At 44.5% G+C, this 27,901-nt stretch overlaps 1 protein-coding gene and 1 pseudogene across 1 annotated transcript in view; both read left to right on the top strand.

Moving 5' to 3' along the window:
• Nucleotides 1-27,901, top strand: part of LOC122563262 (signal peptide, CUB and EGF-like domain-containing protein 3) — a 367,101-nt gene that overhangs the window by 297,449 nt on the left and 41,751 nt on the right. Inside the window, exons 10-11 of the mRNA XM_043716904.2 lie at nt 11,667-11,792; nt 24,233-24,349. Coding sequence (XP_043572839.1) covers nt 11,667-11,792; nt 24,233-24,349 — 243 coding nt within the window. The remainder of the gene's footprint in view (nt 1-11,666; nt 11,793-24,232; nt 24,350-27,901) is intronic.
• LOC122563364 (U6 spliceosomal RNA) lies at nt 11,489-11,586 on the top strand (annotated as a pseudogene).

Genomic DNA, 27,901 nt, shown 5'->3' with positions numbered 1-27,901 from the left:
GATCAAAATCCCATTGTACTCATCTGATCAAAATCCCATTGTACTCTGAGGTAACCTTCTTTTTGCTGTCCACTACACCTCCAATTTTGGTGTCATCTGCAAACTTACTAACTATACCTGTTATATTAACATTTCTATAAATGACAAAAAGTAGTGGACCCAGCACCGATCCTTGTGGCACTGCACTGGTCACAGGCCTCCAGTCTGAAAAGCAATCCTCCACCACCATCCTCTGTCTCCTACCTTTCAGCCAGTTCTGTATCCAAATCGCTAGTTCTCCCTGTATTCCATGCGGTCTAAGCTTGTTAACCAGTCTATCATGCGGAATCTTGTCAAATGCCTTACTGAAGTCCATATAGATCACGTCCACTGTTCTTCTTTCATCAATCCTTTTCATTACTTTGAGAAAACTCAATCAAGTTAGTGAGACATGATTTCCCATGCACAAAACGTTGTTAGAGATTACCTTGGTTCAGGCCTCAAGTTTTAAAATCAGTTTGGATAGACATGAGAAATAGTAGGGGAAAGAAGTCGTTGATTGATAAACTCCTGAACAATAACCACAATGTAGGGTAAAATATGTAAGAATAGCAATAACTATGGGTCACTTCAGCCTACATATAAGCTGTAAAATGTCAGATTGGCAGGAGAAATTTGGATGAGGGGGGGTCACAGAGTGCATTCAAGATAGTTTCTCACAGAGGTATGCTTTGAATCTGACCAGAAGCCGGGTATATTAAACTTGGTATTGTGTCATGTAGCAGGGTTAATTAATAATCGCAGAGTAAGGAACAGAAGAAATAGGTGCAGGAGAAGGCCATTTGTCCCCTGAACTTTGTTCCACTGTTCAGTATAATCATGGCTGATCTCCCCCAGGCATCAACACCTCTTTCATACCCTTTCGTCACAGTCCCCAACTCTCTGATATTTCAAATAACTATCCAGCTATCTTTAAATACTTTCTGTAATCTAGCCTCCATATCTCTCTGGGGTAGGGAATTCCAAACATTTGTAATCTTCTGAGAGTAGAAATTCTTCCGCATCTCCGTTTTAAATGAGTGGTCCCTTATTTTGTTTTGAGTCTAGGTGACGCTTCATCAAAGCTGAAGTAAAGGGTTAGCACTGCTGCCTTACAGCGCCAGAGACCCGGGTTCAATTCCCGACTCAGGCCACTGACTGTGTGGAGTTTGCACATTCTCCCCGTGTCTGCGTGGGTTTCCTCCGGGTGCTCCGGTTTCCTCCCACAGTCCAAAGATGAGCAGGTCAGGTGAATTGGCCATGCTAAATTGCCCGTAGTGTTAGGTAAAAGGGGTAAATGTAGGGGTATGGATGGGTTGCACTTCGGCGGGTCGGTGTGGACTTGTTGGGCCAAAGGGCCTGTTTCCACAAGTAATCTAATATAATCTAATCTAATCTAAAGTGGGGAGGGGACAGCATTTATGCTATAGCTGAGGGGTGGCAATGAAATGGTGGGGGCTGGGGGTAGTGGGTGGAGGCTGCCAGTGAAGAAAACGTGTTGATAGTTCAGATTGGGTGATCGGAATGTGAGAATGGCAGCACAACAGTGTGTCTCCTGCCAGACTAGAAAGGACGGTAAGTGGGAAGGGGGTGAGGGGGAGGACATGCTAACAAGCTAAAAGAAAAGGAAGAAATGTTGACAGTTAACTCAATAGTAAGTCCAGAAGGCTGTAATGTGTGTAATCTGAGATGTTGTTCCTCCAGTTTGTGCTGTGGTTCACTGGAACATTGCAGCATGCCGAGGACAGACACGTGGGCATGTGAGCAGGACGCTGTCATAAAATGACCGGCTACGGGAATGTCAGGGTCCTGCTTGAGCACAGACTAGAGGTGTTCCACAAAGTGGTCACCCAAAGCTGTATTTGATTTCTCCAATGTAGAGTAGGCCACATCGGGTGCAGCGAATACAATACACAGGATTGGAGGAGGTACAGGTGAAATGCTGCTTCACCTGGAACGACTGTCTGGGCCCTTTGACGGTGAGCAGGGAGAGGTGAAGGGGCAAATGTTGCACCTTCTGCAGTTACATGGAAAGTTGCTGTGGAGAGAGGGATGTGGTGCTGGTGATTGTGGAATGGACTAGGGTATCCTGGAGGGAACAATTCCTGCAAATGCAGACAGGGGAATTGAGGGGAAGATGTGTTTGGTGGTGGCATTCTGCTGGAGTTGTCTGAAATGGTAGAGAATGATCATTTGAATGCGGAGGTTGGTGGAAATGTAAAATGAGGACAAGGGGGACCCAATCACACTGTTGTGAGTGATGTGAAGGGGCAAGGGTGGAAGCACGGGTGATAGACCAGATGTGGTTGAGGCCCCTGTCAACCACAGTGGGTGGGAAATCACAGTCATGGAAAAACAAGCCTTGTCAGCAGTGCTGCTTTGGAAGGTGGTATCATCTGAACAAATACGACGTAGGCAAAAGAACTGGGAAATGGGATGGAGTTCTTGCAGGACATGGGGTGTGACGAGCTGTAGTGAAGGTAGCTATGGGAGTCAATGGCTTTGAAGTGGATGGCAGTGGAAATGGAGAGAGAGGGGTCAACAAAAGGAAGGGAAGTGTCTAAAATGGATGATGTGAAAGTTACAGAGGAGTGGAAATTGGAGGCAAAATTAATAAAGTTTTCAAAGTCCTGACGGGAGCATGAAGTGGCACTGAAGCAGTCGTCAATGTACAACAAAAGCATTGTGGGAGAGGGGCCAGTGTAAGACTGGAACAAGGATTGTTCCACAAGTCCCAAAAAGAGGCAGGCAGAACTGGGACCCATGTGGGTGTCCATAGCCACTCCTTTGACTTGGCAGAAGTGAGGTGAATGAAAGGAGAATTTGTTCACTGAGAGAACAAGTCAGCCAGGTGGCCTACTTTACATTGGAGAAACCAAACACAGACTGGGTGACCGCTTTGCAGAACACCTCCAGTCTGTGCTCAAGCAGGACCCTGATGTTCCTGTAGCCAGTCGTTTTAACATAGTGCCCTGCTCGCATGCCCACATGTCTGTCCTCGGAATGCTGCAGTGATCCAGTGAATCACAGTGCAAACTGGAAGAACAACACTCATCTTCAGACTAGACACTTTACAGCCTTCTAGACGTAATATCTTATCAGTATCTGAACAGCTGTTGTGTTGCCTTCACACTGCACAAATCTACTGTACCATCATCATTTGGGCCACCACAGCAAAGTGGAGAGCGGCAACTGAGAACTAAGGAGTACCCACTGACCACATTGCTCTTGATTCTGGTGTGCAAGCCCATGTCCCATGTTGAAAGTATGCATAATAAATGAAAGCCATACTGCAACATGGAATATGATGGAGCAGATCACTGAGGTACTTAAATAATGCATCTATTGTCTGGACAGCTGTGGATCAGCCCTTCATTAGGTGACAGAGTGGGTATCAAGTCTCATGATGATGTGCTGCTGACTGCACAGCATCATGAGAGCATTGCTCTTGCTCCTAGGTATGTGGGAAATGCTGAGAAGGAGGCAATCAACATAGTCCCTTGCTGGCCAGGCTGTCTGTGATCGACTCATTCACCTGCTGTATCAGTGAACACATCCTAATTCCATGCCTTACTATTCTTCTGTCACTGACCAGCACTGGGTCCCATTGGCCAAAATGCTAAATTAAACCACATTTATAAATAAAATATTGACATATTGAAACAAAAGTTAATTAATCAACCTCGTGCATTCTCTTAATGTCTGTCTTCAATTGGCTTTCACAAGCTAGGAACAACTAGAGTCAATTGTGAAAGCATCTTCTAGACAATAGAATCCCTATAGTATAGGAACAGGCCATTTGGTCCAACCAGTCCACACTGACCCTCTGAAAAGCATCCCACCCAGACCCGTTCCCCTACTACTCTAATTTCTCCTAACTAATGCCCCTTACCTACACATCCCTGGACACTATGAGCAATTTAGAATGGCCAATTCACCAAACCTGCATATCTTAAGATAGTGGGAGGAAACCAGAGCACCCAGAGGAAACCCACGTAGACACAGAGAGAATGTGAAAATTCCACACAGTCGCCCGAGGCTGGAATTGAAGCCGGTGCTGTGAGGTAGCAGTGCTAACCACTGAGCCACTGTGAGCACCTCAGCAGCTTTGCTGAAAACAACTTGTGAATATATATTTATGTACAGAGACAGTGTATAATCTAAAGGCACTTCACTGGAGAGGTCTTCAAACAGTTTGAAAAGTGTTAGAATTCAATAATGAATATGGAGAATGTATTTCAGATTTTACAGTTAAAAACATCTTGCCAACTAGAAGCGATGAAGTATTCCTTTCCCCTACAATCTCTCCCAAACCACACCGTGCATTGAACCCTCCAAAATTATTGAATAGAGATAAAACATAACATCTTATTATTCTGCAGGCTGTGGTGAGCTAGGAGACATCCCCCTTGTTATGTAGCTCAGACTCATTATTTCATCTAACTGCAGACTTGATGGCCCTTTGCCAGTAGCCTCGAGTTTGGAGTCCATTAAATTTGACTTAACAGCTTCTAATCTTTCAATTAAAGTTGACATTGTATTTTATTAATGAAATGGTACATTCTTTTTATTTGCTTTTTAATCCTTTAATTTTCTCTTCCCTGGAGTCACTTTGTTCCTTAAATTCTTCATTTTTTGGACCTTTCATTTCTCTTTCCATATTTTGTTTTATAATTTTTCTTTTTTTTAATGATTCAGTAATCACTTCCCATTCTTTCTTTATCTTCCATTTTTACCAGCCGCTTTTCCTTTCCATCTTCCTCGAAGCGTTGAGGTAAATACTGTTTTGAAACTGTTGCTATGAATTCTTGCTTGTTGAAGGGAATGATTTTTCAATCAAAACCTGAACACAATATGAGAAGATGATCTTTGTTATGATACACTTACTAGAAGAACTTGGTCTGTGCAGAACTGCATTTTAAGGTGACGGCGTTAGCACTTGTCAGATTCTAGATTGCTATACGTTTGCCTCGGAACCACATCAAGGTCTTAGTGTATTGTTATGACTAATGTAAGTTGTGCAATGCAGCTGTAAACATCAGACAACTGCAAAACAGCTCTTGGTCATTTTGGTAAGGGAAATTGTTTCAAAAGCATAACAGGCAGAATCTTGAAAAGGTTTGAGCCTTTGAAGGGTTGAATGCCACAATTCGATGAGAGGTCGGTGAGATCTATTTGAACGTCGGGAGCACCTTGCTCCTGATTTTACTTTCACGGAGTGCTGTGGTGAGTTTCTCACTGGCGAGTTGTCAGATAAGGGGGATTATTGCTTATTAAACATCTTGTTGACAGCCTAATTTACCTTGTTAATATTCAGCTTTCTGTCTTCCCAAACTCACCAAACACAAACCTGTCATGGAAACCAGAGCGGGTACCTGGCAATTTCTGTTTGCCACTTGCTCCAAACAACCTCCGTGTTAGGTACAATCAAAGTGCAGCTCAATGCATAATCCATGTGCACCTGCCACACATACCCTTCCTCCATGGACACTGGCGTGAGGCATCCAGCAACCACTCAGGGGATTTTAGCACACCACTTTCTGAACTAGATCCTGCAGCTCCTCATGGACACGGTGGTCCAGAGAAAGGGCACCCCCCCCCCTTTCCCCCTAGGACTGGCTGAGAGGAGACTGATACTAGGCACTGCCAGCTGTTCTGAGTTTGCCAGTTGGGTCAGCGCAGTCTCGGTCCACTAAAGGAATGTTCAGTGATGTTTAAAGATGCTCAATAGCCATTTTCTCTCTGCAATGGTAAGTGTCACCATCTTCTCTCTGCTACCAAACACTCATTGTGTATCTCTGCTACTGCACACCAAGCACCGTGGTCTACCATGCTCACAATTGCAACATCTTCCCTCACTCACTCTTACCCAGTTCCCCAGATAACACAGCGGGGCTTCTGTATGGGTTCATTCACTCACTTGGGACACCTCATCACCTTGCTCCAACTGCTTGACCTATAGGCTGGGACTTTCTTCACTGGAACATTAGAGGTTGAGAGGGGACCTTATATAAGTTTATAAAATAATGAGGGATATAGATAGAGTTAATGATAGTTGTCTTTTCCCTAGGATGGGGGATTTCAAGACTCGGGGGGGGGGAGACGTTTTCACTGTGAGAGAAGAGAGATTCAGAAAAGACATGGGGGCAACCTTTTTACACAGAGGATGGTTCACGTGTGGGATGAACGTCCTGAGGAAGTGGTGGATGTGGATACAATTGCAACATTTGGGAGACATTTGGATGGGTACATGGGTGTGAAGGGTTTGGGGGGGATGTGGGCTAGGAGCAGACAGGTGGGACTGGTTTGATTTGGGGTTGTGTTCGGCATGGACTGGTTGGACCGAAGGGTCTGTCCCCGTGCTATATGACTCTATGACTATTTTCATCTCTTTGAATCCCTCCCTTTGTCTCATTCCAGGAGCAAACAGCCTGCAGAAAGCCTGGCTGAAGGGTATCTCTCTTGCCTTGACTGAGGGCAATTTTGAGGTGTTGGCCATTTGCTTGAAGCACTTTCAGTGTGTTTGCTGTGTCCACTGCTGAGACATGGTATAGGTGTGAAACTGACATAGCTCAGTACCATCAGCAACCTGTCCACCACCCTCTTGACTGATCACAGATTGTTGCTGAACGGACTTGAATCTTTACTAAACAGCAAGGCAGAAATAAGGTGTGTCAGTAGCTCTGTCTCAGGGGAAAAGCCCTAAAAGACAACGAGGGATGTGCTAAGTGAGTGAGCGCTAAGTAATTAGCCAAGCTGTTCTGAGGTGCAGCCTGGTTCAATCTGTGAAGGGTGGTGGGTACCTGTAACATTCTGATGCTAGTTGCTAATGTTGTCCAATCTGCAGCATTACAGAACAGCGGTAAATTGTAATTGGATCAGAGATGTGCTATAATGGTGGTTTTGCATACCAGTGTCTGTGGATATGAGGTCCCAGCCCATGGATAATGCCCAGAGACATTGGTTTGGAGGATTGGAGGGACAAACTAGATTGAGCAGGTACTTGCATGTCAGCAATTCTCAATGTCCAGTTTCTATCTGTTGGAATAGGTGAGTGCACATTAATGAGGCAAGATTAAGTAATAATCTGGGTGACAATGAGTAATAATCCCCGTTAATGGGCCACTTGCCTCTCTCTAGTGAGAACCCCATCTTGATGTCTGGGACTTCACTGGAAATGCAGCTTGTTTCTCCCAACATTAAGAAGGGCCTCACTCGACTTCTCCCACAATTTTCCCCAATTTCCTGCCAGGGTCGACATTGTTCAGGGCCTGGGAAGATGCCACCCTCTGTTATTGCTTGCACTTTTTAACTTTTACTCTTGATGGTTGTGCCAGGCTCAACCACAAGTGGGCAGCATCCCTTGTGACGAGGGTGTGTGGATTTTGGGTTGTGTGTCTTAGGATTTCCATGATATTTTTCATCTCTTCAATGGTCATAGATCTTCGACATGCTTGCTTTCATTGCTCAGTCCTTTGAGTATAGGAGTTGGGAAGTCATGTTGCGATTGTATAGAACATTGGTGAAGCCTCTTCTGGAATACTGTGTCCAGTTCTGGTCGCCCACTTATAGAAAAGATATTATCAAACTGGAGAGGGTTCAGAAGAGATTTACCAGGATTTAGTTTGTGATTATGTTCGGCATGGACTGGTTGGACCAAAAGATCTGCTTCCGCACTGTATGACTCTATGACGTTATCGGGTATGGAAGTTTGAGCTATAAGGAGAGGCTGGATAAGTTGGAACGTTTTCACTGTTGTGTATGAGATTGAGAGACGGTCTAATAGAAGTTTATAAAATAATAAGAGGCTGAGGTAGGGTTAATGGTAGTTGTGTTTTCCCTAGGATGGGGGATTTCAAGACTAAGAGGCACATTTTTAAGGTGAGAGGACAGAGATTTTAAAAAGACATAAGAGGCAAATTTTTTACACAGAGGATGGTTCGCGTGCAACATTTAAAAGACAGTTGGATAGATACATGAAAAGGAAAGGTTTGGATGGATATGGGCTCGGGGCAGGCAGATAGGGCTAGTTTATGTAGGCATGGTAAGTTGGGGCTAGGATCATGTTCGGCATGGACTAGTTGGACCAAAAGGTCTGCTTCCGCGCTGTATAACTCTATGACTCGTGATCTTGGTGACCTCTCTAATGCACTGGCAGGGTACTTTTCATTTGTATTGCAGGGTGCACTGGCAACTACAATTGAAAGGTTGCAGTAGGGACATCTGGTGGGCTCAGACAGGGGCCCATCTCATAGACTGAACCACGCTGCATCTCATTTCTTGCTCTCTTAGCACTCACTCACTTAGTGTCTACCTGCACACTCACAGATTCATGCCTTGCCTTGTATTGCCTTTCTGTGTCAGTTCACATAGTCATATGGCCACGTAGCTTGCCTTGCTGGTCAGCAGTCCTCACTAAAAAGGGGATGGATATTTGTGTGTGTGGCAGTGTGCTCCATCAGTCTCACATTGTACCCTGTGCCAACAGCTTATGTGGCAGTGCCACAGTATTGTGCAGCAAGCAGGCAGCTGTGTCGCAAGGTTTCAGGGGAGTCATCCTCAGCATAGTCAATGGAGGCACCAGTCAGGCAGGGGTTCCGAGTACACTAAGTGAAGGGCAGGCTCCAATGCCATACCAGACAATTGGTTATGGTCAGGCGTCTGGTCGAGGTGTTCTCAGTCAGGGGTCCGTGTCTCTGCAGTTCGGGGAGTGGGTCACGGTCAGTCCCATCGCTCCATAGCAGCCAGTTAAACAGCAGGGCTAATGCAGCAGTGGAAATGTACATCTATCAGTCAGGGATCTGGGCACTTGTCACCTGAGAATGATGGGAGTGTGTGGACCACAGTCAGTCTGTCACTTCAGCTTCAGAAATTAAGGAACAAAGAGGATTTGTGAAATGACGGGCAGGGGAACGGAGTAAGAGCAGCCATTGCCGTCGGAATTAGATCCTGCAAGTTAGGCTTTAGGACTGGAGGGTGAAGGTGGATGTGGGGGAGATGACAGTTGTGAACAGGGACGTCAGTTTCTGCAAAAGGGGGGATATGGTAAAGCATGAATAGGAATGGGATCATGCTGTAGATGGATTTGTGTGGGGGCCTAAGGAGGTGTGTAACTTATAGGCTTTACAGAAAGGGGCTTTGGCTGCTTGGAAGCTCGGTCAGAGTCAGGCTGAGACTGTCACCTTCCATCGTGCTAGAAATCAGAAATGCACAAGAGAAAGAAAATAGCTGCGAGTGGGCAGGGCAATTGAGAAAGGAGACTGTAGCACCCACCAATAATAAGGCTTTTAAAGGGGAAGAACATTGCATACAGACCCATTTACTGTACATGACGGAAACCTGTGGAGACTCTATTCCTTGGACATCTGAATAAACTACTAGCCCACCCCACCCTCAATACTCTTGTGTGTTGCACCTCTTTGCACCTTTCTGAATGACTCATCGACACCTACACTTTTGGACACAGAGGCCACAAAGGAATAGAGATGTTGCGTGAGGAGGTCAGAAGGTGTCACCACAGCCATATGTATGCAGTGTTCATCTTGCTTCCAGCAGGCTCTCAGCACTGACCTCTGTCCATGGACCATTGTGTGTGGACATGAATTGGTGCTTGACAGCGTAACAATGACATCAGGGCTACACAGTGAGTCAAATATCCAGGTGTCAGGTCAAATCAGTGCCACATATAAATAAGCGCAAAACAAGCACAGCGCATTGGCACTGCCCTGATGTATAGGTCTGGAGGTTTGGCAGGGTGATCCCAGAGTGACTGTGTCTGGCCGAGCCAGATGTGCAAAGAGGTAAGTTGACATTCCTCAACGGGAATTTCCAAGAGTTGGAATAGATAGACAGGTTTGAGATAGCTCCTCTCTGAGGGGCCTATGTGTATTCCTCCTCCAGCTGAGTGCCATTTGGCACTGCCATGTATCCATGTGAGGCATTAGCCTGGTTGGAAGTTGGTACAGTAGCCGAGATAGTGATTGTGAGGTAGCAGAAAAAGGAGTGTTGCACCTGAATTGGCACAGTGGAGGAGATCATTGGTCATTTTCCTTCTGGCACTGCTGGCCATTCCTCTACAGTACTGACCCGGGTGGCAACCTTGGAGCAGGTTGGCAAGGTCTGGTGGTGCAGTCTCCTTTGCTGGTTCTCCTCTCCTCCACACTAGCCCCTCAACTGTTGGAGATTCACAACAGCATTGTCTCCTTCTCTGACATGTTCACACTCTGCTGTTGAACAAAGAGAGCAACTTTGAGTTGCTGTGCTTTTCCTGATGCCCAATGGCCTCTTAAAACTAAGCACAAGCACACTGGGAAGATAGGCATGGTAAGTTGGGGCTAGGATCAGATGTCATAGGGTGCAGTAGGTAGGTGAATTTGGTAAGATACACTAAGAAGACAAGCTAGGCCTCAGGTGAAAATTTTCCACAAATTCAGACTTGGCCAAAAACCATAATATTTGTTTCTGAAATATTTCTAAATCCTTGTTGTTTTATAACCAGCTGTCTGCTACCTATGGAGGAAGATTTTTTTTAGATTAAGTTTACCCATTTTCCTTCACTATTTTGGGTGCACAGTGCTTTGAGCCAGATCTCTCCCCAGCTGAGCGAGGGACTTGGTTTCCCACAGTCATAGAAGATCAACTGTATGCTCTGTGAAAGAACTCAAATGTGTGCCAACCCCATGTGCCACTGAATTGTTGGCGTCTACACATCACCACAACTTGGTCTGTTTCTGAGCAGGTTAGTTCAGGAAATAGAAGCAAAGTCTCCCTTTCACCAACAGAACTGTATATAAATATTCTTGAGCAGCCACTCCCTCTAGTGGGATCATTTATATTGACCTTTAATAAGTGTATGTTGCTGAAGGGATGAAAGGGGATTATTGGTATTTGGCAAATCATCTCTCACTACAGCAAGACAAGGTGAGAAAATGTGAACATTCTTAACATCACCTTGAAAGCTCAGATAATATTCAATGCAGCATATGTCACTATGTTAGGTACAAACTGTTTGGTTACAATTACCGCTTTACCACCTCAATCCATAGAATCCCTACAGAGTGGAAACAGGCCTTTCGGCTCAACAAGTCCACACTGACCCTTGGAAGACTGACCCACCCAGACTCATTCCCTTACATTTATCCCTGACTAAGGCACCTAACCTACACATCCCTGAACACTATGGGCAATTTATCATGGCCAATTCACCTGACCTGCGCATCTTTGGACTTGTGGGAGGAAACTGGAGCACCCGGAAGAAACCCACGCAGACACTGAGAGAATCCAGATCTTTCCACATCAAACATTTGAGGATGTGGTACCACCACAAACAGCCCTGGAACCCACTTATGCAGCATAGAACCAGTCACACCCATGTTTGTAGGATCATACAGTCACCTGTCATCAGAACCATGCTTTTGGGGAATCTAAATGCAAGAGATACCCAGAGCTGCTGTCATACTAACATTACAATGGCTGAGACCTGAAACTAAAGTTTGAATGGTACAAAGAAGATTAGCATGGCCCCTGCTTAAGTACGACACACAAAGTCATGAAGTGTTCCACTTAAAAAAATACAAACGACAAAGTTGCTTGTGCTAGAATAGACTTGCTTAATATAAGCCAACTAATTTTGCCTGTGCCTTTTTCAGATATCGATGAATGCAGCATGAACCATGGTGGCTGTAAGCACGGCTGTGTTAATACACTGGGAAGCTATCAATGCTCTTGTCCCAACGGTGGTTACAAACTACATTGGAATAAGAAAGATTGTGTGGGTATGTGAAGAACTCAGATCTCTGGTGTCCTCTAGTGGTACTAATGGATGTAGCAATCCTGTAATGTTGTCTTCATGAGAAATACTTGATTATAGGCCACCTAACGTGTCTCAGCAAATCTCCAGTGCTTCACAAATAAATAATTAATCTGAGCTGTCATTACTGTTGTTATGTAGATTATTTTCAAATAGTTTGAACACAGATGGTATATTTTCTTTTTGGAAGGGAGTGAGTATTTATTCAGGATGGGAACATCAAAAAAAAAGATGGCAAGATTATCTTGGGGTCACTTGCCCCCTGAGCTAGGCATGACATTGGAGACAAGGTTTGATTGAGGGAGAGGGAGCAGTCCTGGCCAAAAACGAAGGGAAGGTCACCCACATTCTGTTCTTCAAGGCCATCTCTCACTGCACTTGGCCTTTCAAAGAAAGGGTTACTTTACTCAGTCGCTTCATATATTTAATGCATACCATGTCATTCAACATATTTACATACTGCCTTGAAGTCATTTGATGAAGTAATATCAGACAAGATTAGGCACTGAGCTACATTAGGAGATCCTAGTATAGGTGACCAGGAGCTTGGTAACGTGATGGTTTTTGAGGAGTTTCTCAAAGAAGGTTCAAGGCTGAGAAATTTAGGAAACACAGACAAATTTCTGTATTTATTACACTTGCTCCTCAGAGCAAATCGAGTTTATGTTCCATTTGTTTTCCGCATGTTGCCATCTACCCAGTTTTGAACCAGGCATTTTTCAAATTCTTGGTCCAGAAATATCTAAGATTAAAACAGGCATGATTGTTTGATTATTCTTTGTAAATAAAAGATGTTTATAATATTTTCTCCCATATCTATGTCTTAGAAGCATGGTTATTGAAATGACTGATGTTTTTAATAAGTTTCTTCAATGGCAGAACAAGTGCCAATATTGGCACAGACCAAGAAAAACTATATGTTGCTCTTTCATCACTCTAATCGCTTGGTTGGATGGTTTAAGGAAAATTAAGCACAAATGTTATGCATACAGTGAATGTTTGGGCCTACTTTTGCATGAATTGTGCAACAGGTTATTATAGAGTGTGGAACTTTCTCTTAGGTATCGTTTTCCAGCTGGAAGCTTTCCTTAAAACATTCTATCTGTCCAATTCTTGCTACCTTAGTCTGTTCACTTTCAGAGAAATGTCACTTTCCAATGTGTTATTCTTAAAAGGCTTTACTGTTTATATGGCTCAAGGAACTGAGCTGACAATGACTGTGATTGTGTTAAAGAGTTACTTCTGGGGATAAAGAACAGAGATGTTCCCAGTCCCTGTGTGATCATTTCTTACACAGATCGTTTGCACAAAGTCAGATTTTGCATTGTATCAACATTTTCCACTGTAATTTCAGTCCAAGGTTATTGAAGATTTTTATGCCTGGCATCTCATTGAACAGAAGTTTACTAACATCCCCACATTGTGACCTTGACACGTCCTCCCTTGGGGGATTTAGGACAAAGTACCTTTTAGTAGCAGACCCCAGTTGGTGCTCTAAATACTGCTGCAATAGAATATTTATAAAGATACAACATCCAGAGGCAGGAACCAGCCGCTGATGTCTTTTCCTATCAATAGCAGCATAAATCCCTAGCCCATGAGACATGAGCTCTTCTCCTCTCGCTCCAATTTATTTTCCCGAATATTTCACAAATCCAGCTTTGAAATGCCTTTGTGCTCAATGCATTCATTAATGGCCAGGTATTATTAATTTCAGCCCATTCACTTAGGGCCACACTTCAAGCAAGTTGACCGTTCAGATTGCTGTTCAAAAAAATAAAGTGAAGCAAAAGAGTAAGACCATAAGACAGAGGAGCAGAAATTAGGCCATCCAGCCCATCGAGTCTGCTCCTCCATTCAATCATGGCTGATATGTTTCTCAACCCCATTCTCTCCATAACCCTTGATCCTCTCAATACTCAAGAGCCTATCTTTCTCAGTTTTAAATACACTCAATGGCCTGGCCTCCACAGCCTTCTGTGACAATGAATTCCATAGATTCACCACTCTTTGGCTGAAGAAGTTTCTCCTTATCACTGTTCTAAAAGGTCTTCTCTTTACTCTGAGGCTGTGCCTTCAGATCCTAGTCTCTCCCACCAATGGAAACATCTTCCCAACATCTACTGTGCCCGGGCCATTCAGTATTCTGTATGTTTCAATTAGATCCTCCTTCATCCTTCTAAACTCTAACTGGTATAAACACAGAGTCCTCAAACATTCCTTATATGTTAAGCTTTTCATTCCTGGGACCATTCTCATGGACCTCCTCTGAACACACTCCAGGGCCAGTACATCCTTCCTGAGATATGGGTCCCAAAACTGCATGCAATACTCCAAATGTGGTCTGACCAGAGCCTTATAGATCCTCAGAAGTACGTCCCTGCTGTTATATTCAAGTTCTCTCAAAATAAATGCCATCATTACATTTGCCTTCCTAACTACTAACTCAACTTGCAAGTTTATCTTAAGAGAATCCTGGACTAGAACTCCCAAATCTCTTTGAAATTCAGACTTCTGAATTTTCTCCCCAATTAGAAAATAGTCCATGCCTCTATTCTTCCTACCAAAATGCATGACCTTACACTTTCCCACATTGTATTTCATCTGCCACTTCTTTGCCTATTTTCCTAACCTGTCCAAATCCTTCTGCAGCCCCCCTGCCTCCTCAATGCTACCTGTCCCTCTACCTATCTTTGTATCATCTGCAAACCTAGCCAGAATACCCTCAGTTCCTTCATCTAGGTCGTTAATGTATACAGTGAAACGTTGTGGTCCCAACACTGAGCCTGTGAAACACCACTTGTCACCAGCTGCCATCCTGAGAAGAATCCTTTTATCCCCACGCTCTGCTTTCTGACAGACAGTCAAGCTTCAATCCATTTTGCCTGTGACACCATGGGCCATTACCTTATTCAGTAGCCTCCTGTGTGGTACCTTGTCAAAGGCCTTCTTGAAGTCCAGGTAGATAACATCCATTGGCTCTCTTTGGTCTAACCTGCTGGTTACTTCCTCAAAGAATTACAGCACATTTATCAGGCATGACCTCTCCATGATGAGACCATGCTGACTTTGCACTATTTTACCATACACTTTCAAATATTCAGATATTTGAAAGTTCACAATGCATTCCTGGATCTTACCCACGGCGGAGGTTAGGCTAATCAGTCTGTAATTTTCTGTCTTTTGCCTTTCTCCCTTTTTAAACAGAGGTGCCATGTTAGCGATTTTCCAATCCTCTGGGACCCTCCCTGATTCTAGTGATTCCTGAAAGATCACCACTAACACCTCCACTATCTCTTCAGTATCTCTGTCAGAACTCTGGGAAGTAGTCCATTTGGTCCAGGTGATTTATCCACTTTCAGCCCATTCAGTTTATCTAGCATCCTCTCCTTGGTGATGGCCACCATAGTCAGCTCTGCCCCCTCACTCTCTTGAATTTTTGGGAAATTAGTCATGTCTTCCACCGTGAAGACTGATGATGTAATTATTTGGTTCCTCAGCCATTTCCTTATTCCCGCTACTACCGCTCCAGCACCATTTTCCAGCAGTCCAATGTCCACTTTTGCCTCTCATTTGCTCTCTTGATATATCTAAAGAAACTCTTACAGTCTTCCTTTATATTACTGGCTAGCTTATCCTCACATTTAATCTTCTCCCTCCTTATTTCTTTGTTTGTTGCCCTCTGTTGGTCTTTGTAAACTTCCCAATCCTCTTGTTTCCCACTGCCCTTCGCCACGTTACATGCTTTCTGGTTTGCTTTTATGCTTTCCCTGACTTCCCTAGTCAGCCAAGGTTGCCTCATCCTCCCTGTACCATGCTTCTTTTTCCCTCGGGATGAATCTCTGCTGTGCCTCCTGAATTACTCCCAGAAACTCCTACCATTGCTGTTCAACTGTCTTTCCTGCTAGACTCCTTTCTTTTTAACAGTATAGCACAGTACAGGCCCTCGATGTTGTGCCGACCTTTTAACCTAATCTAAGATCATATTACTATCATCCAGGTGCCTATCCAAGATTGCTTAAATGACCCTATTGTATCTGACTCTACTCCCACTGCTGGCAGTGCATTCCTCGCACACATCACTCTGTGTGAAAGGAACCTACCTCTGACATCTTCCCTAAACCTTCCTCCAATCAACTTGAAATTATACCCCCTCATGATTGCCATTACCGCCCATGGGAAAAAATCTCTAGCCATCCATTCCATCTTTGCCTCTCATCGTCTTGTACACCTCTGTCAAGTCACGTCTCATCCTTCTTCTCTCCAATGAGAAAAGCCCTAGCTCCCTCAACCTTTCTTTATAAGACATGCCCTTCAGTCCAGGCAGCATCCTGGTAAATCTCCTCTGCACCCTCTCTAAAGCTTCCACATCTTTCCTATAACGAAGTGACCAGAACTGAACACAATATTCCAAGTGTGGTCTAACCAGGGCTTTATACAGCTGCAGCATAACCTCACAGCTCTTAAACTCAATCCCCCTGCTAATGAAAGCCAACACAACATATGCTTTCTTAACACCCCTATCAACATGGGTGGCAACTTTGAGGGAGCTATGGATGTGGACCCCAAATTCCCTCTGTTCCTCCACACTGCCAAGAATCCTGCCTTTAACCCTATAATCTGCATTCAAATTCAACTTTCCAGAATGAATCACTTCACACTTTTCCAGGTTGAACTCCATCTGCCACTTCTCAGCCCAGTTCTGCATTCTGTCAATGTCCCATTGCAACCTACAACAGCCATCCACACTATCCACAACTTCACTAACCTTTACATAGAACATAGAAAAATACAGCGCAGTACAGGCCCTTTGGCCCTAGATGTTGCGCTGATCCAAGCCCACCTAATCTACACTAGTCCACTATCCTCCATATGCCTATCCAATGCCCGTTTAAATGCCCATAAAGAGGGAGAGTCCACCACTGCTCCTGGCAGGGCATTCCATGAACTCACGACTCGCTGAGTAAAGAATCTACCCCTAACATCTGTCCTATACCTACCACCCCTTAATTTAAAGCTATGCCCTCTCGTAATAGCTGACTCCATACGTGGAAAAAGGTTCTCATGGTCAACCCTATCTAAACCCCTAATCATCTTGTACACCTCTATCAAGTCACCCCTAAACCTTCTTTTCTCCAATGAAAACAGCCCCAAGTGCCTCAGCCTTTCCTCATACGATCTTCCTACCATACCAGGCAACATCCTGGTAAACCTCCTCTGCACCTGTTCCAGTGCCTCCGCATCCTTCCTATAGTATGGAGACCAAAACTGCACACAATACTCCAGATGCGGCCGCACCAGAGTCTTATACAACTGCAACATGACCTCAGGGCTCCGGAACTCAATTCCTCTACCAATAAAAGCCAGTACACCATATGCCTTCATTACCGCACTATTTACCTGGGTGGCAACTTTCAGAGATCTGTGTACATGGACACCAAGATCCCTCTGCTCATCCACACTACCAAGTATCCGACCGTTAGCCCAGTACCCCATCTTTTTGTTACTCCTACCAAAGTGAATCACCTCACACTTAGCTACATTGAACTCCATTTGCCACCTTTCTGTCCAGCTCTGCAACTTATCTATATCCCGCTGTAACCTGACACATCCTTCCTCACTGTCAACAACTCCACCGACTTTCGTATCATCTGCAAACTTGCTCACCCAACCTTCTAGCCCCTCCTCCAGGTCATTTATAAAAATGACAAACAGCAATGGTCCCAAAACAGATCCTTGCAGAACATCGCTAGTAACTGCACTCCAAGATGAACCTTTACCATCAACTACTACCCTCTGTCTTCTTCCAGCCAGCCAATTCCTAATCCAAACCTCCAACTCACCCTCAATGCCATACCTCCGTATTTTTTGCAGTAGCCTACCATGGGGAACCTTATCAAACGCCTTACTAAAATCCATATACACCACATCTATCGCTTTACCCTCATCTACCTCTTTAGTCACCTTCTCAAAGAATTCAATAAGGTTTGTGAGGCACGACCTGCCCTTCATAAATCCATGCTGACTGTCCTTGATCACATTATTCCTATCCAGATGTTCATAAATCCTATCCCTTACAATTCTCTCTAAGACTTTGCCCACAACAGAAGTGAGACTCACCGGCCTATAGTTACTAGGGTTATCCCTACTCCCCTTCTGGAACAAGGGAACCATATTTGCTATCCTCCAGTCTTCTGGCACTCTTCCTGTAGACAACGAGGACATAAAAATCAAGGCCAATGGCTCTGCAATCTCCTCCCTTGCTTCCCAGAGAATCCTAGGATAAATGCCATCAGGCCCAGGGGACTTATCTATTTTCACCCTTTGTGTCATCAGCAAACTTACTAACCCATCCTTCCACTTCCTCATCCAAGTCATTTATAAAAATCACAAAGCACAGAGATCCCAGAACAGATCCCTGCGGAACACCACTGGTCACCCAGCTCCAGGCTGAATACTTTCCATCTACTACTACCCTCTGTCGCATATGGGCCAGCTAATTCTGTATCCAGACAGTCAGATTTCCCTGTATCCCATGCCTCCTTACTTTCTGAATGAGCCTACCACGAGGAACCTTATCAAACACTTTGTTAAAATCCATATACACCACATCTACTGCTTTACCTTCATCAATGTGTTTTGTCCCATCCTCAAAGAATTCAATAAGGCTTGTGAGGCATGACCTGCCCCCTCACAAAGCCATACTGACTATCTCTAATCAAGCTATGCTTTTCCAAATAATCATAAATCCTGTCTCTCAGAATCCTCTCTAATAATTTGCCCACCACAGACGTAAGACTGTCTGGTCTGTAATTCCCAGGGTTATGGATTAGAGTGGTGCTGGAAAAGCACACAGGTCAGGCAGCATCCAAGGAGCAGGAAAATCGACGTTTCAGGCAAAAATCCTTTGCCCGAAACGTCAGTTTTCCTGATCCTTGGATGCTGCCTGACCTGCTGTGCTTTTCCAGCGCCACTCTAATCCAGACACGGGTTTCCAGCATGTGCAATCCTCATCTTTACCTTATTCCCAGGGTTATCCCTATTCCCTTTCTTGAATAAGGGAATAACATTTGCCACCCTCCAAGCATCTGGTATTACTCCAGTGGATGGTGAGGACGCAAAGATCATCGTCAAAGGCGCAGCAATCTCTTCACTCGCTTCCTGTAGAAAGCTTGGGCATATCCCACCTGGCCCAGGGGACTTATCTATCCTAGTGTTTTTCACACTTTCTAGCACATTGTCCTTCTTAACATCAATCTATTCAAGCATATCAGTCTGTTTCACACTGTCCTCATAAACAACAAGGTCCCTCTCACTAGTGAATACTGAAGTAAAGTATTCATTAAGGACCTCCACAACTCCTCCCACTCCAGGCACAAGTTCCCTCCACTATCCCTGATCCGTCTACCTCACTCTGGCCAACCTCGTGTCCCTCACATAAATGTAGAACGTCTTGGAAATTTCCTTAATCCTATCCGGCAAGGATATTTAATGCCCCTTGTAGCTCTCCTAAGTCCATTCTTCATTTCCTTTCTGGCTACCTTGCAACCCCTTAGAGCCCTGTCCGATCCTTGCTTCCTCAACCTTAAGTAAGCTTCCTTCTTCCTCTTAACTCGATGTTCCACATCTCTTGTCATCCAAGGTTCATTCACCGTTCATCCCTTCCTTGTCTCAGTGGGACAAACCTATCCAGCACTCACAGCAAGTGCTTCCTAAACAGTCTCCATTTTTTTGTCATGCATTTCCCTGAGAATAGCTATTCCCAATTTATGCTGCACAGTTCCTTCCAATAGCATTATAATTCCTCCTCCCCCAATTAAATACTTTCCAGCCATCTGCTCCTATCCCACTGCATGACATCGTAAAGGTTAGGGAGTTGTGATCACTATCACCAAAATGCTCTCCCACTGAGAGATCTGACATCTGACCTGGTTTGTTTTTAAGCAACAAATCCAATATGGCCTCCCCTGTAGTCAGCCTATCTACATATTGAGTCAGGAATTCTTCCTGGACATACCTGATAAAATCTGCTCCATTCAAACTATTTGCACTAAGGACGTTCCAATCGATATTAGGGAAGTTGAAGTCACCCATGACCACAACCCTGTTACTTCTGCACCTTTCAAAATCTGTCTCCCAATCTGCTCCACCATATCTCTGTTGCTGCTGGGGAGTTTATAGAAAACTCCAATAAAGCAACTACTCCTTTCCTATTTCTGACTTACACCCATAATGACTCAGTAGACAAACCCTACTCAACAACCTCCCTTTCTACAGTTTTGATACTTTCCCGGATTAGCAATGCCACTCTGCCACCTCTTTTACCTCCCTCCCTATTCCTTATGAAACATCTAAACCCCAGAACATCCAACAACCATCCCTGCTCCTGTGATATTCAAGTCTCTATAATGGCCACAACATCATAGCTCCAAGTATTGATCCATGCTTTTAAGTTCATCACCCTGGTTCCTGAGATTTCTTGCATTAAATTAGATGCACTTCAACCCCTCACACTGACTGCAACTTTGCCCTATCAGCTGTCTATCCTTCCTCACAGACTCTCTGCACACTGTATCTGCCTGCTCACCAGCCACTCCATCCTCTGATTGGTAACTCTGGTTCCCATCCCCCTGCCAAACCTTTGCAAAGAGCTCTAGCAAACCTCCCGCCCAGGATATTGATACACCACCAGTTCAGGCGCAACCTGTCCTCCTTGTACAGATCCCAGGGAGAACAGATTGTACCTGAACTGGTGTTGTACCAATATCCCAGGCGGGAGGTTTGCTAGAGCTCTCCGCAAGGGTTTAAGTTAGTAGCCTTTATTCAGCTGTAATACTGTTACCTCAGATTCTATCTTCTCCCTCTCAAAATGCAGAGTAAATTTAATTATATTATGATCACTGCCTACTAAGGGTTCCTTCACCTTAAGCTCCCTTATCAAGTCTGCCTCATTGCACAACACTAAATCCAGTTCCCTAGTGGGCCACTAAAGCCTGTTCCCTAGTGGGCTCCACCACAAGCTGCTCCAAAAAGCCATCTTGTAGACATTCCACAAATTCCTTTTCTTGCAATCAACTATCAACTTGATTTTCCCAGTCCACCTATATATTGAAATTCCCCATGATCACTGTAACTTTGCCTTCCCTACATATCTTTTCTCTCTCCTGGTGTATCTATGCCCTAGCTCCTGACTACTGTTTAGAGGCCTTTACACAACTCCAACTATGGATTTTTTTACCTTTGCAGTTCCTCAATTCTACCCACACAGACTCTACACTATCTGACCCTACTTCATTTCTTGTATTGATTTAATTTCATTTTTTAGTAATAAGGCAACCCCACCCTCTCTGCCCACCTGCTTATGTTTTCAGTAGGATGTATATCCTTGAATATTCAGCTCCCAATCCTTATGCCCTTGCAGTCACGCCTCCGTGAGACCCACTATATCATACCTGCCAATTTCAATCTGCGTCACAAGCTCATTTACCTTATTCCTTATACTGCGTGCATTCAGATATAATAGCTTCAGTCCTGTACTCACCATCCCTCTTCCCATTGTCATTCATTTGTCCAGTGTCTTGAAGTTTGATTGCTAACCCTTTCCATACACTCTGTCCTATTTATGTCTGTGCTGGAGATTCTAATAACCTCTCCTGAGTTCTGTAGTCTTATCTCCCCCTTCTTATTTTCCCTGTAACTGAACCCTCCCCCCACCCCCCATTTAGTTCAAAGCCCTGTCTACAGCCCTACTTATGTGATTCGCTAGGACACTGGTCCCAGCACGGTTCAGATGAAGACCATCCCATTGGGACAGGTCCCTTATTCCCCAGTATAGTGCCAATGTCCCATGCATTCAAACCCATTTCGCCCACACCAATCGTTGAGCCATGCATTTACCTGCTTAATCTTATTGACCCTGTGCCAATTAGCTCATGGCTCAAGTAGTCATTCAGAGGTTATTACCTTTTTGGTTCTGCTTTCTAATTTAGCTCCTAGCTGTTCATACTCCCTACCCTTGTTTTGTCTATGTCATTGATACTTGCGTGAACCACAACATTGGATCTTTACCTTCCCACTCCAAGTTCATCTGCAACCCAGATGAGATGATTAGATTACTTACAGTGTGAAAACAGGCCCTACGGCCCAACAAGTCCACACCGACCCTCCAAAGAGCAACCCACCCAGACCCATTCCCCTACATTTACCCCTTCATCTCACACTACGGGCAATTTAGCATGGCCAATTCACCTAACCTGCACATTTTTGGACTGTGGGAGGAAACCAGAGCACCCGGAGGAAACCCGCGCAGACACAGGGAGAATGTGCAAACTCCACACAGACAGTTGCCTGAGGTGGCAATTGAACCCAGGTCTCTGGCACTGTGAGGCAGCAGTGATAACCAAGCAGGCAACACAACCTTCGGGACTCTCGATCCTGGTCACAGAGAACAGTGTCTATGCCTCTAACTATACTATCCCCAATTACAACAACATTTCGCTTTTCTACCCCTACTTGAATGGCTCTCTGCACCACAATGCTGCAGTCAGTCGGCTCATCCTTCCTGCAGTCCCCATTCCCGTCCACAGAGGGAGCAACACTCTTGAAATTATTGGACAAAGTCAGGGGCTGAGGCTCCTGAATCCCTCTGCCTGACTCACTCTTAGCCACACCCTCCTGTCCCTGACCACTGGCTGAATTTGAGTTAGTTAGTCTAAGGGGTGTAACTCTCCCCTCCTCCCTGATGTCTCAGAAGCTCAGACTCGAGATCATCAACTCTGAGCTGACATTCTTCCAGCAACCAACATTTACTACAGGCATGGTTGCTGGGAACCACAGTGGGGTCCACCAGCTCCCACAGCATGCAGAACAACACGTCATCTGACCCTCCATCCTTACTTTATTCAATTAGTTTTGAATTTTTTTTTAAAATTTTTAACTGTTTTTGTATCTCTGCTTATGCAAGTTGTAACCAAGAAATAAGTTGTAACCAAGAAATTAGTAAGATTCAAGTAACTCGCCCTTCATCAACAATCGGGCTTCTGCATTCCTCAGCAAAGTTCAATTGGAACCTTTTAAGGGTTTTCTGAAAACTGCTGGTCTTATCAGAACCTAGGGCTTGGGTGCAAAAGACTCACTGAAATATTGTTTTGGGGTCATTGCTGTTTGTCATTTCTTTAAATGACCTGGATGAGGGCATAGAAGGATGGGTTAGTAAATTTGCAGATGACACTAAGATCAGTGGAGTTGTGGACAGTACAGAAGGATGTTGCAGGTTACAAAGGAACATAGATAAGCTGCAGAGCTGGGCTGAGAGGTGGCAAATGGAATTTAATGCAGAAAAGTGTGAAGGAGTACATTGGAAGGAGTAAAAAGAATACAGAGAACTGGGCTAATGGTAAGATTCTTGGTAGTGTGGATGAGCAGAGAGATCTTGGTGTCCACATGCATAGATCCCTGAAAGTTGCCACCCAGGTTAATAGGGTTGTTAAGAAGGCATACGGTGTGTTAGCTTTGGTTGGTAGAGGGATTGAGTTTCGGAGCTATGAGGTCAAGTTGCAGCTGTACAAAACTCTGATGCAGCTATACTTGGAGTATTGCACACAGTTTTCATCACCGCATTTTAGGAAGGATATGGAAGCATTGGAAAGGGTGCAGAGGAGATATACCAGGATGTTGTCTGGTATGGAGGGAAGGTCTTATGAGGAAAGGCTGAGGGACTTGAGGCTGTTTTCATTAGAGAGAAGAAGGTTAAGAGGTGACTTAATAGAGACACACAAGATGATCAGAGGATTAGATAGGTGGACAGTGAGAGCCTGTTTCCGTGGATGGTGATGGCTAGCACGAGGGGACATAGCTTTACATTGAGGGGTGATAGATATAGGACAGATGTCAGAGGTAGGTTCTTTACTCAGAGAATGGTAAGGGACTGTCTGGAACACACTGCCTGCAATAGTAGTAGACTCACCAACTTCAAGGGCATTTACATGGTCATTGGATAAATATATGGATTAGAATGGAATAGTGTAGGATAGATGGGCTTCAAATTGGTTTCACAGGTCAGCGCAACATAGAGGGCCGAAGGGCCTGTACTGCACTGTAATGTTCTATGTTCTATTGTATCAGCTTAACTTTTTGGACTTGTTGGATCCTGCGGGAAATTAGAATGGGCTCAGTTGCTGCTGTGTTCGATGCTGACCTCTCAGAATAAAGTAAACATTTTATTTGATATTTTACTTAATCTTCCCAGTGGGAAACTGACAGGTTTAGATTAGATACTCCCCTGATTTTACATTCAATCTGTTTAGTTTAAGATTACTCCTTTCTCATTTGTTTTGAGTTTAAACATTTTCCAGCTTTTCTGTCGTTTTTCAAGATGTGTGACACTGATTTCTTTGAAATTTTCAGAGGCAGCAAAGTGCTTGCTGGGTTCCAATCCTCCCCGAGCTCAACTTTCCTGCATCAAGAGTGGGAAGAGAGAAACCTGCTCACTCAGCTGTGCCTCCAAGGCTCACTTCCAGGCAGGTAGGCCTCATGCAAAGTCAGGAGAAACCCACATTCTGTTCAGTATTCTCGGCTCAACATGAGGCCATTGGATGTCCTTCCTTACTGGTGGAAGCTGAGTTGCCAGTCTTTCAGCTCATCCCTGGAGTCTTCAGTCTTGAACTCCATCTTTCTGAATGCTGCTAAGGGCAGTCCAGGGAGTACATTCATCAAGGCATTAGAAAGTTGTTTTTTTTTTAAACTTTTGTTTGTTTGTTAAATGTGTATTGAATGTGTAAAACTCTCACTGACTGCCATGATTTCTCAATTGGATATTGAGGAACCATGTTTTTCCTGAGTTCTTCTTCTGAAGGTAGGTGATCATTTATCAAACTACAGCAAAATTTTACTATGGCTTGAGTGCAGAGGCTGCTCCCAATTTTACAGTTGTACTTAGGTCTGAAAGGGTTAATAGTTGCTTGAGTATAGTAAGCGTTGATGATGCCATGAGGACTGGAGTAAAGAGTCACAAAGTTCTTAAAGGATTCAGACTTAAGACCAGGTCATCCTCACAGTCTGTCCTCATAGGTTGTAAAAGTAAATAGTTGCAGAGATACAATAAACAAGATCATGTTTGCTATGAGAAACTCTTATAGTGACTCGATAAGTTGGCTATCTTTACCTACACTAGACCACGTGGGCCATGGAGAAAGGTATACCTAGAAGATATTGATGGCAGCACACACAACATGGTGAGCAGCGATGGTGATCTAAATGGGATCTGACAAAGGATCTGCCTTTTCATACAGCACAGTGAGCAGCATTGTGAGAATCATTGGTAGAGATTTGTGGAAGTGATCTTGGGTTCTGAGTTCATCCAGTAAGTGAACATAATCAGAGACTGCGGGATTCAAACCATAAAATCCTGTATCAAGGGGAAAAACTAAATGATGCAGTGATTCACACGGAAAGGACACAAATTTTGAAAATAATTTGTAGTTCAGACTGGGCATCATCATCATAGCGTGGATTCTGTGAGGGACACCTAACTGGACCATGACATAAACTCATACTCAAGGGGTCTGCGAAGAAAGAATAACTCAGTCAGCACCCCACAGTTAACTTGGCAGCACACAAATGAACAGGAACCACAGTATATTCACAGTGTTCAGTCTGCCCTGATATCCATGATAACCAGCACCTGTGTGGAGAATTTGGCTTTCTCCAAAGGGAAGCATCAAGGCAGGTTTGACAAGAATGATCAGGAGGTCCAAGAGCTAATAAATTGCAAATGTAAGATGATCTTGAACTGTAAACACTACGAAATTTTTTTTAGATTAGATTAGATTACAATACAGTGTGGAAACAGGCCCTTCGGCCCAACAAGTCCACACCGACCCGCCGAAGCGCAACCCACCCATACCCCTACATTTACCCCTTACCTAACACAACGGGCAATTTAGCATGGCCAATTCACCTGACCTGCACATCTTTGGACTGTGGGAGGAAACCGGAGCACCCAGAGGAAACCCACGCAGACACGGGGAGAATGTGCAAACTCCACACAGTCAGTCGCCTGAGGCGGGAATTGAACCCGGGTCTCCGGCGCTGTGAGGCAGCAGTGCTAACCACTGTGCCACCGTGCTGCCCACAAATCTTGAAGTCTACAGACAAATGAAGGCCAAGGTCCAACGTTAAAGCGTGACCCAAAGAAAGAAATGTTGGGTGGAAAAAGCGCAAGAAACTCAACAACTGGTCAATAGTCCTGACACATGTGGATTCTTCAATACAGTCAAGACCCATCTCTGACCCAAGTGAGAACTTACCCCATTAAGAGCTAAGAATGGACTGATCTCATCAAGGACAGTTGAAGCAGCAAGCCCTCATGGACGGAGTACTTTGAGAATCTTCTCACCAGAAACTCAGTCCTTAATGTGGGTAGCCTTGGTCACATCCCATAGCATGCTACCACCTCAGCATCCAGGTAGTTCCGTGTAAGTAGGGGTAGCCAATCTCTGGTTTGACATGTGGTTAAATAAGCGCTGAAAATGTGTTGCTGGAAAAGCGCAGCAGGTCAGGCAGCATCCAGGGAACAGGAGAATCGACGTTTCGGGCATAAGCCCTTCTTCAGGAAACGTCGATGGCAGCACACACAACATGGTGAGCAGCGATGGTGATCTAAATGGGATCTGACAAAGGATCTGCCTCTTCATACAGCACAGTGAGCAGCATTGTGAGAATCATTGGTAGAGATTTGTGGAAGTGATCTTGGGTTCTGAGTTCATCCAGTAAGTGAACATCATCAGAGACTGCAGGATTCAAACCATAAAATCCTGTATCAAGGGGAAAAACTAAATGATGCAGTGATTCACACAGAAAGGTGTTCCTCACAGAACCCACGCTATGATGATGATGCCCAGTTTCGGGCTTATGCCCGAAACGTCGATTCTCCTGTTCCCTGGATGCTGCCTGACCTGCTGCGCTTTTCCAGCAACACATTTTCAGCTCTGATCTCCAGCATCTGCAGATCTCACTTTCTCCTCATGTGGTTAAATAAGCCAATCTGACAGCTCGGAGTCAACAAGACCATCAGCACAAATGGAATTCCCACTGGAATATTAAAATCCATTGAAGAATCACTTTTGGGTATGAATACATGACCTCACCAGAAAGGAGGAAAATATTCCAAAGATCTCTGAGACTCTAATTGTGACCATATTCAATAAAGGAGATAAGCCCAATTGCAGTCATAGAGTCATAGAGATGTACAGAGGTTTGTCCCAGAGAAGGTGATTGCAAGGATCCTCCTCAATCGCCTTTTCCCAGGGGCTGAAGAGTTCCTGCCAGAGTCATGATGCAGATGTCATCCATCAAGAGGCACAATGGACATGATCTTCCCAGCAAGGCAAGGTCAAGTAAAGTGCAGAGAACAGCAGCAACCTTCATATGTGGTCTTCTTTGAACTCATATTCAACTCTGCCAACTGAGACAAACTAGAGAGTGTCCTTCTCAAATTTGGTTGCCCAGAGAAGTTTGTCACCATCCTCTGCCTGCTGCACAACATGCAAGCCATCATCCTCACCAACAGATCCACAACAGAATAAGTATGAATACAAATGGAGGTCAATTAAGGCAATGTCATCACACCAGTGCTCTTCAGACTACTGATATATAACTGATGTACAACTTCAGATCATGATAAATTATAGACTTTTATGTGCCCTTGAAAACTGGTTATGTCCCCTCCATCAATTTGTGACACCGACGCTTCCGGATAAGCTTTAGAACAGTCACTATGGTTTCCGATTGAACTAAGAACTAATGTCAAATGGCCTGGCTGAGCTCGAGTTCTTCCCCTGCATGATTCAGTCCCCAACCTCTCCCACTGCCAGCAAAATGGGATCTGCCAGAAACAGAGATGCAGTTTCTGCATTCGGGTCCCACCTGCCACTTTTAAAGGCCAAGGGGTCAGCCTGACTGTTTGAAAATGTAACCCCCCAGCTTGAACTGAATTCATTATTCTCAATGAGAAAAGTTATAACGACAAAAAGGAGGTCACCAGCCCATCAAATCCATGCTGGTTTTTTTGTGTAG

Source organism: Chiloscyllium plagiosum, unplaced genomic scaffold, assembly GCF_037043375.1.
Source record: "Chiloscyllium plagiosum isolate Xiang-an unplaced genomic scaffold, Cpla_swu_hap1 HiC_scaffold_26, whole genome shotgun sequence".
In the NCBI taxonomy this organism is placed as follows: Eukaryota; Metazoa; Chordata; class Chondrichthyes; order Orectolobiformes; family Hemiscylliidae; genus Chiloscyllium; species Chiloscyllium plagiosum.
The sequence above is the reverse complement of the archived record's forward strand: the minus strand, read 5'-3'. Positions and strand labels throughout refer to the sequence as shown.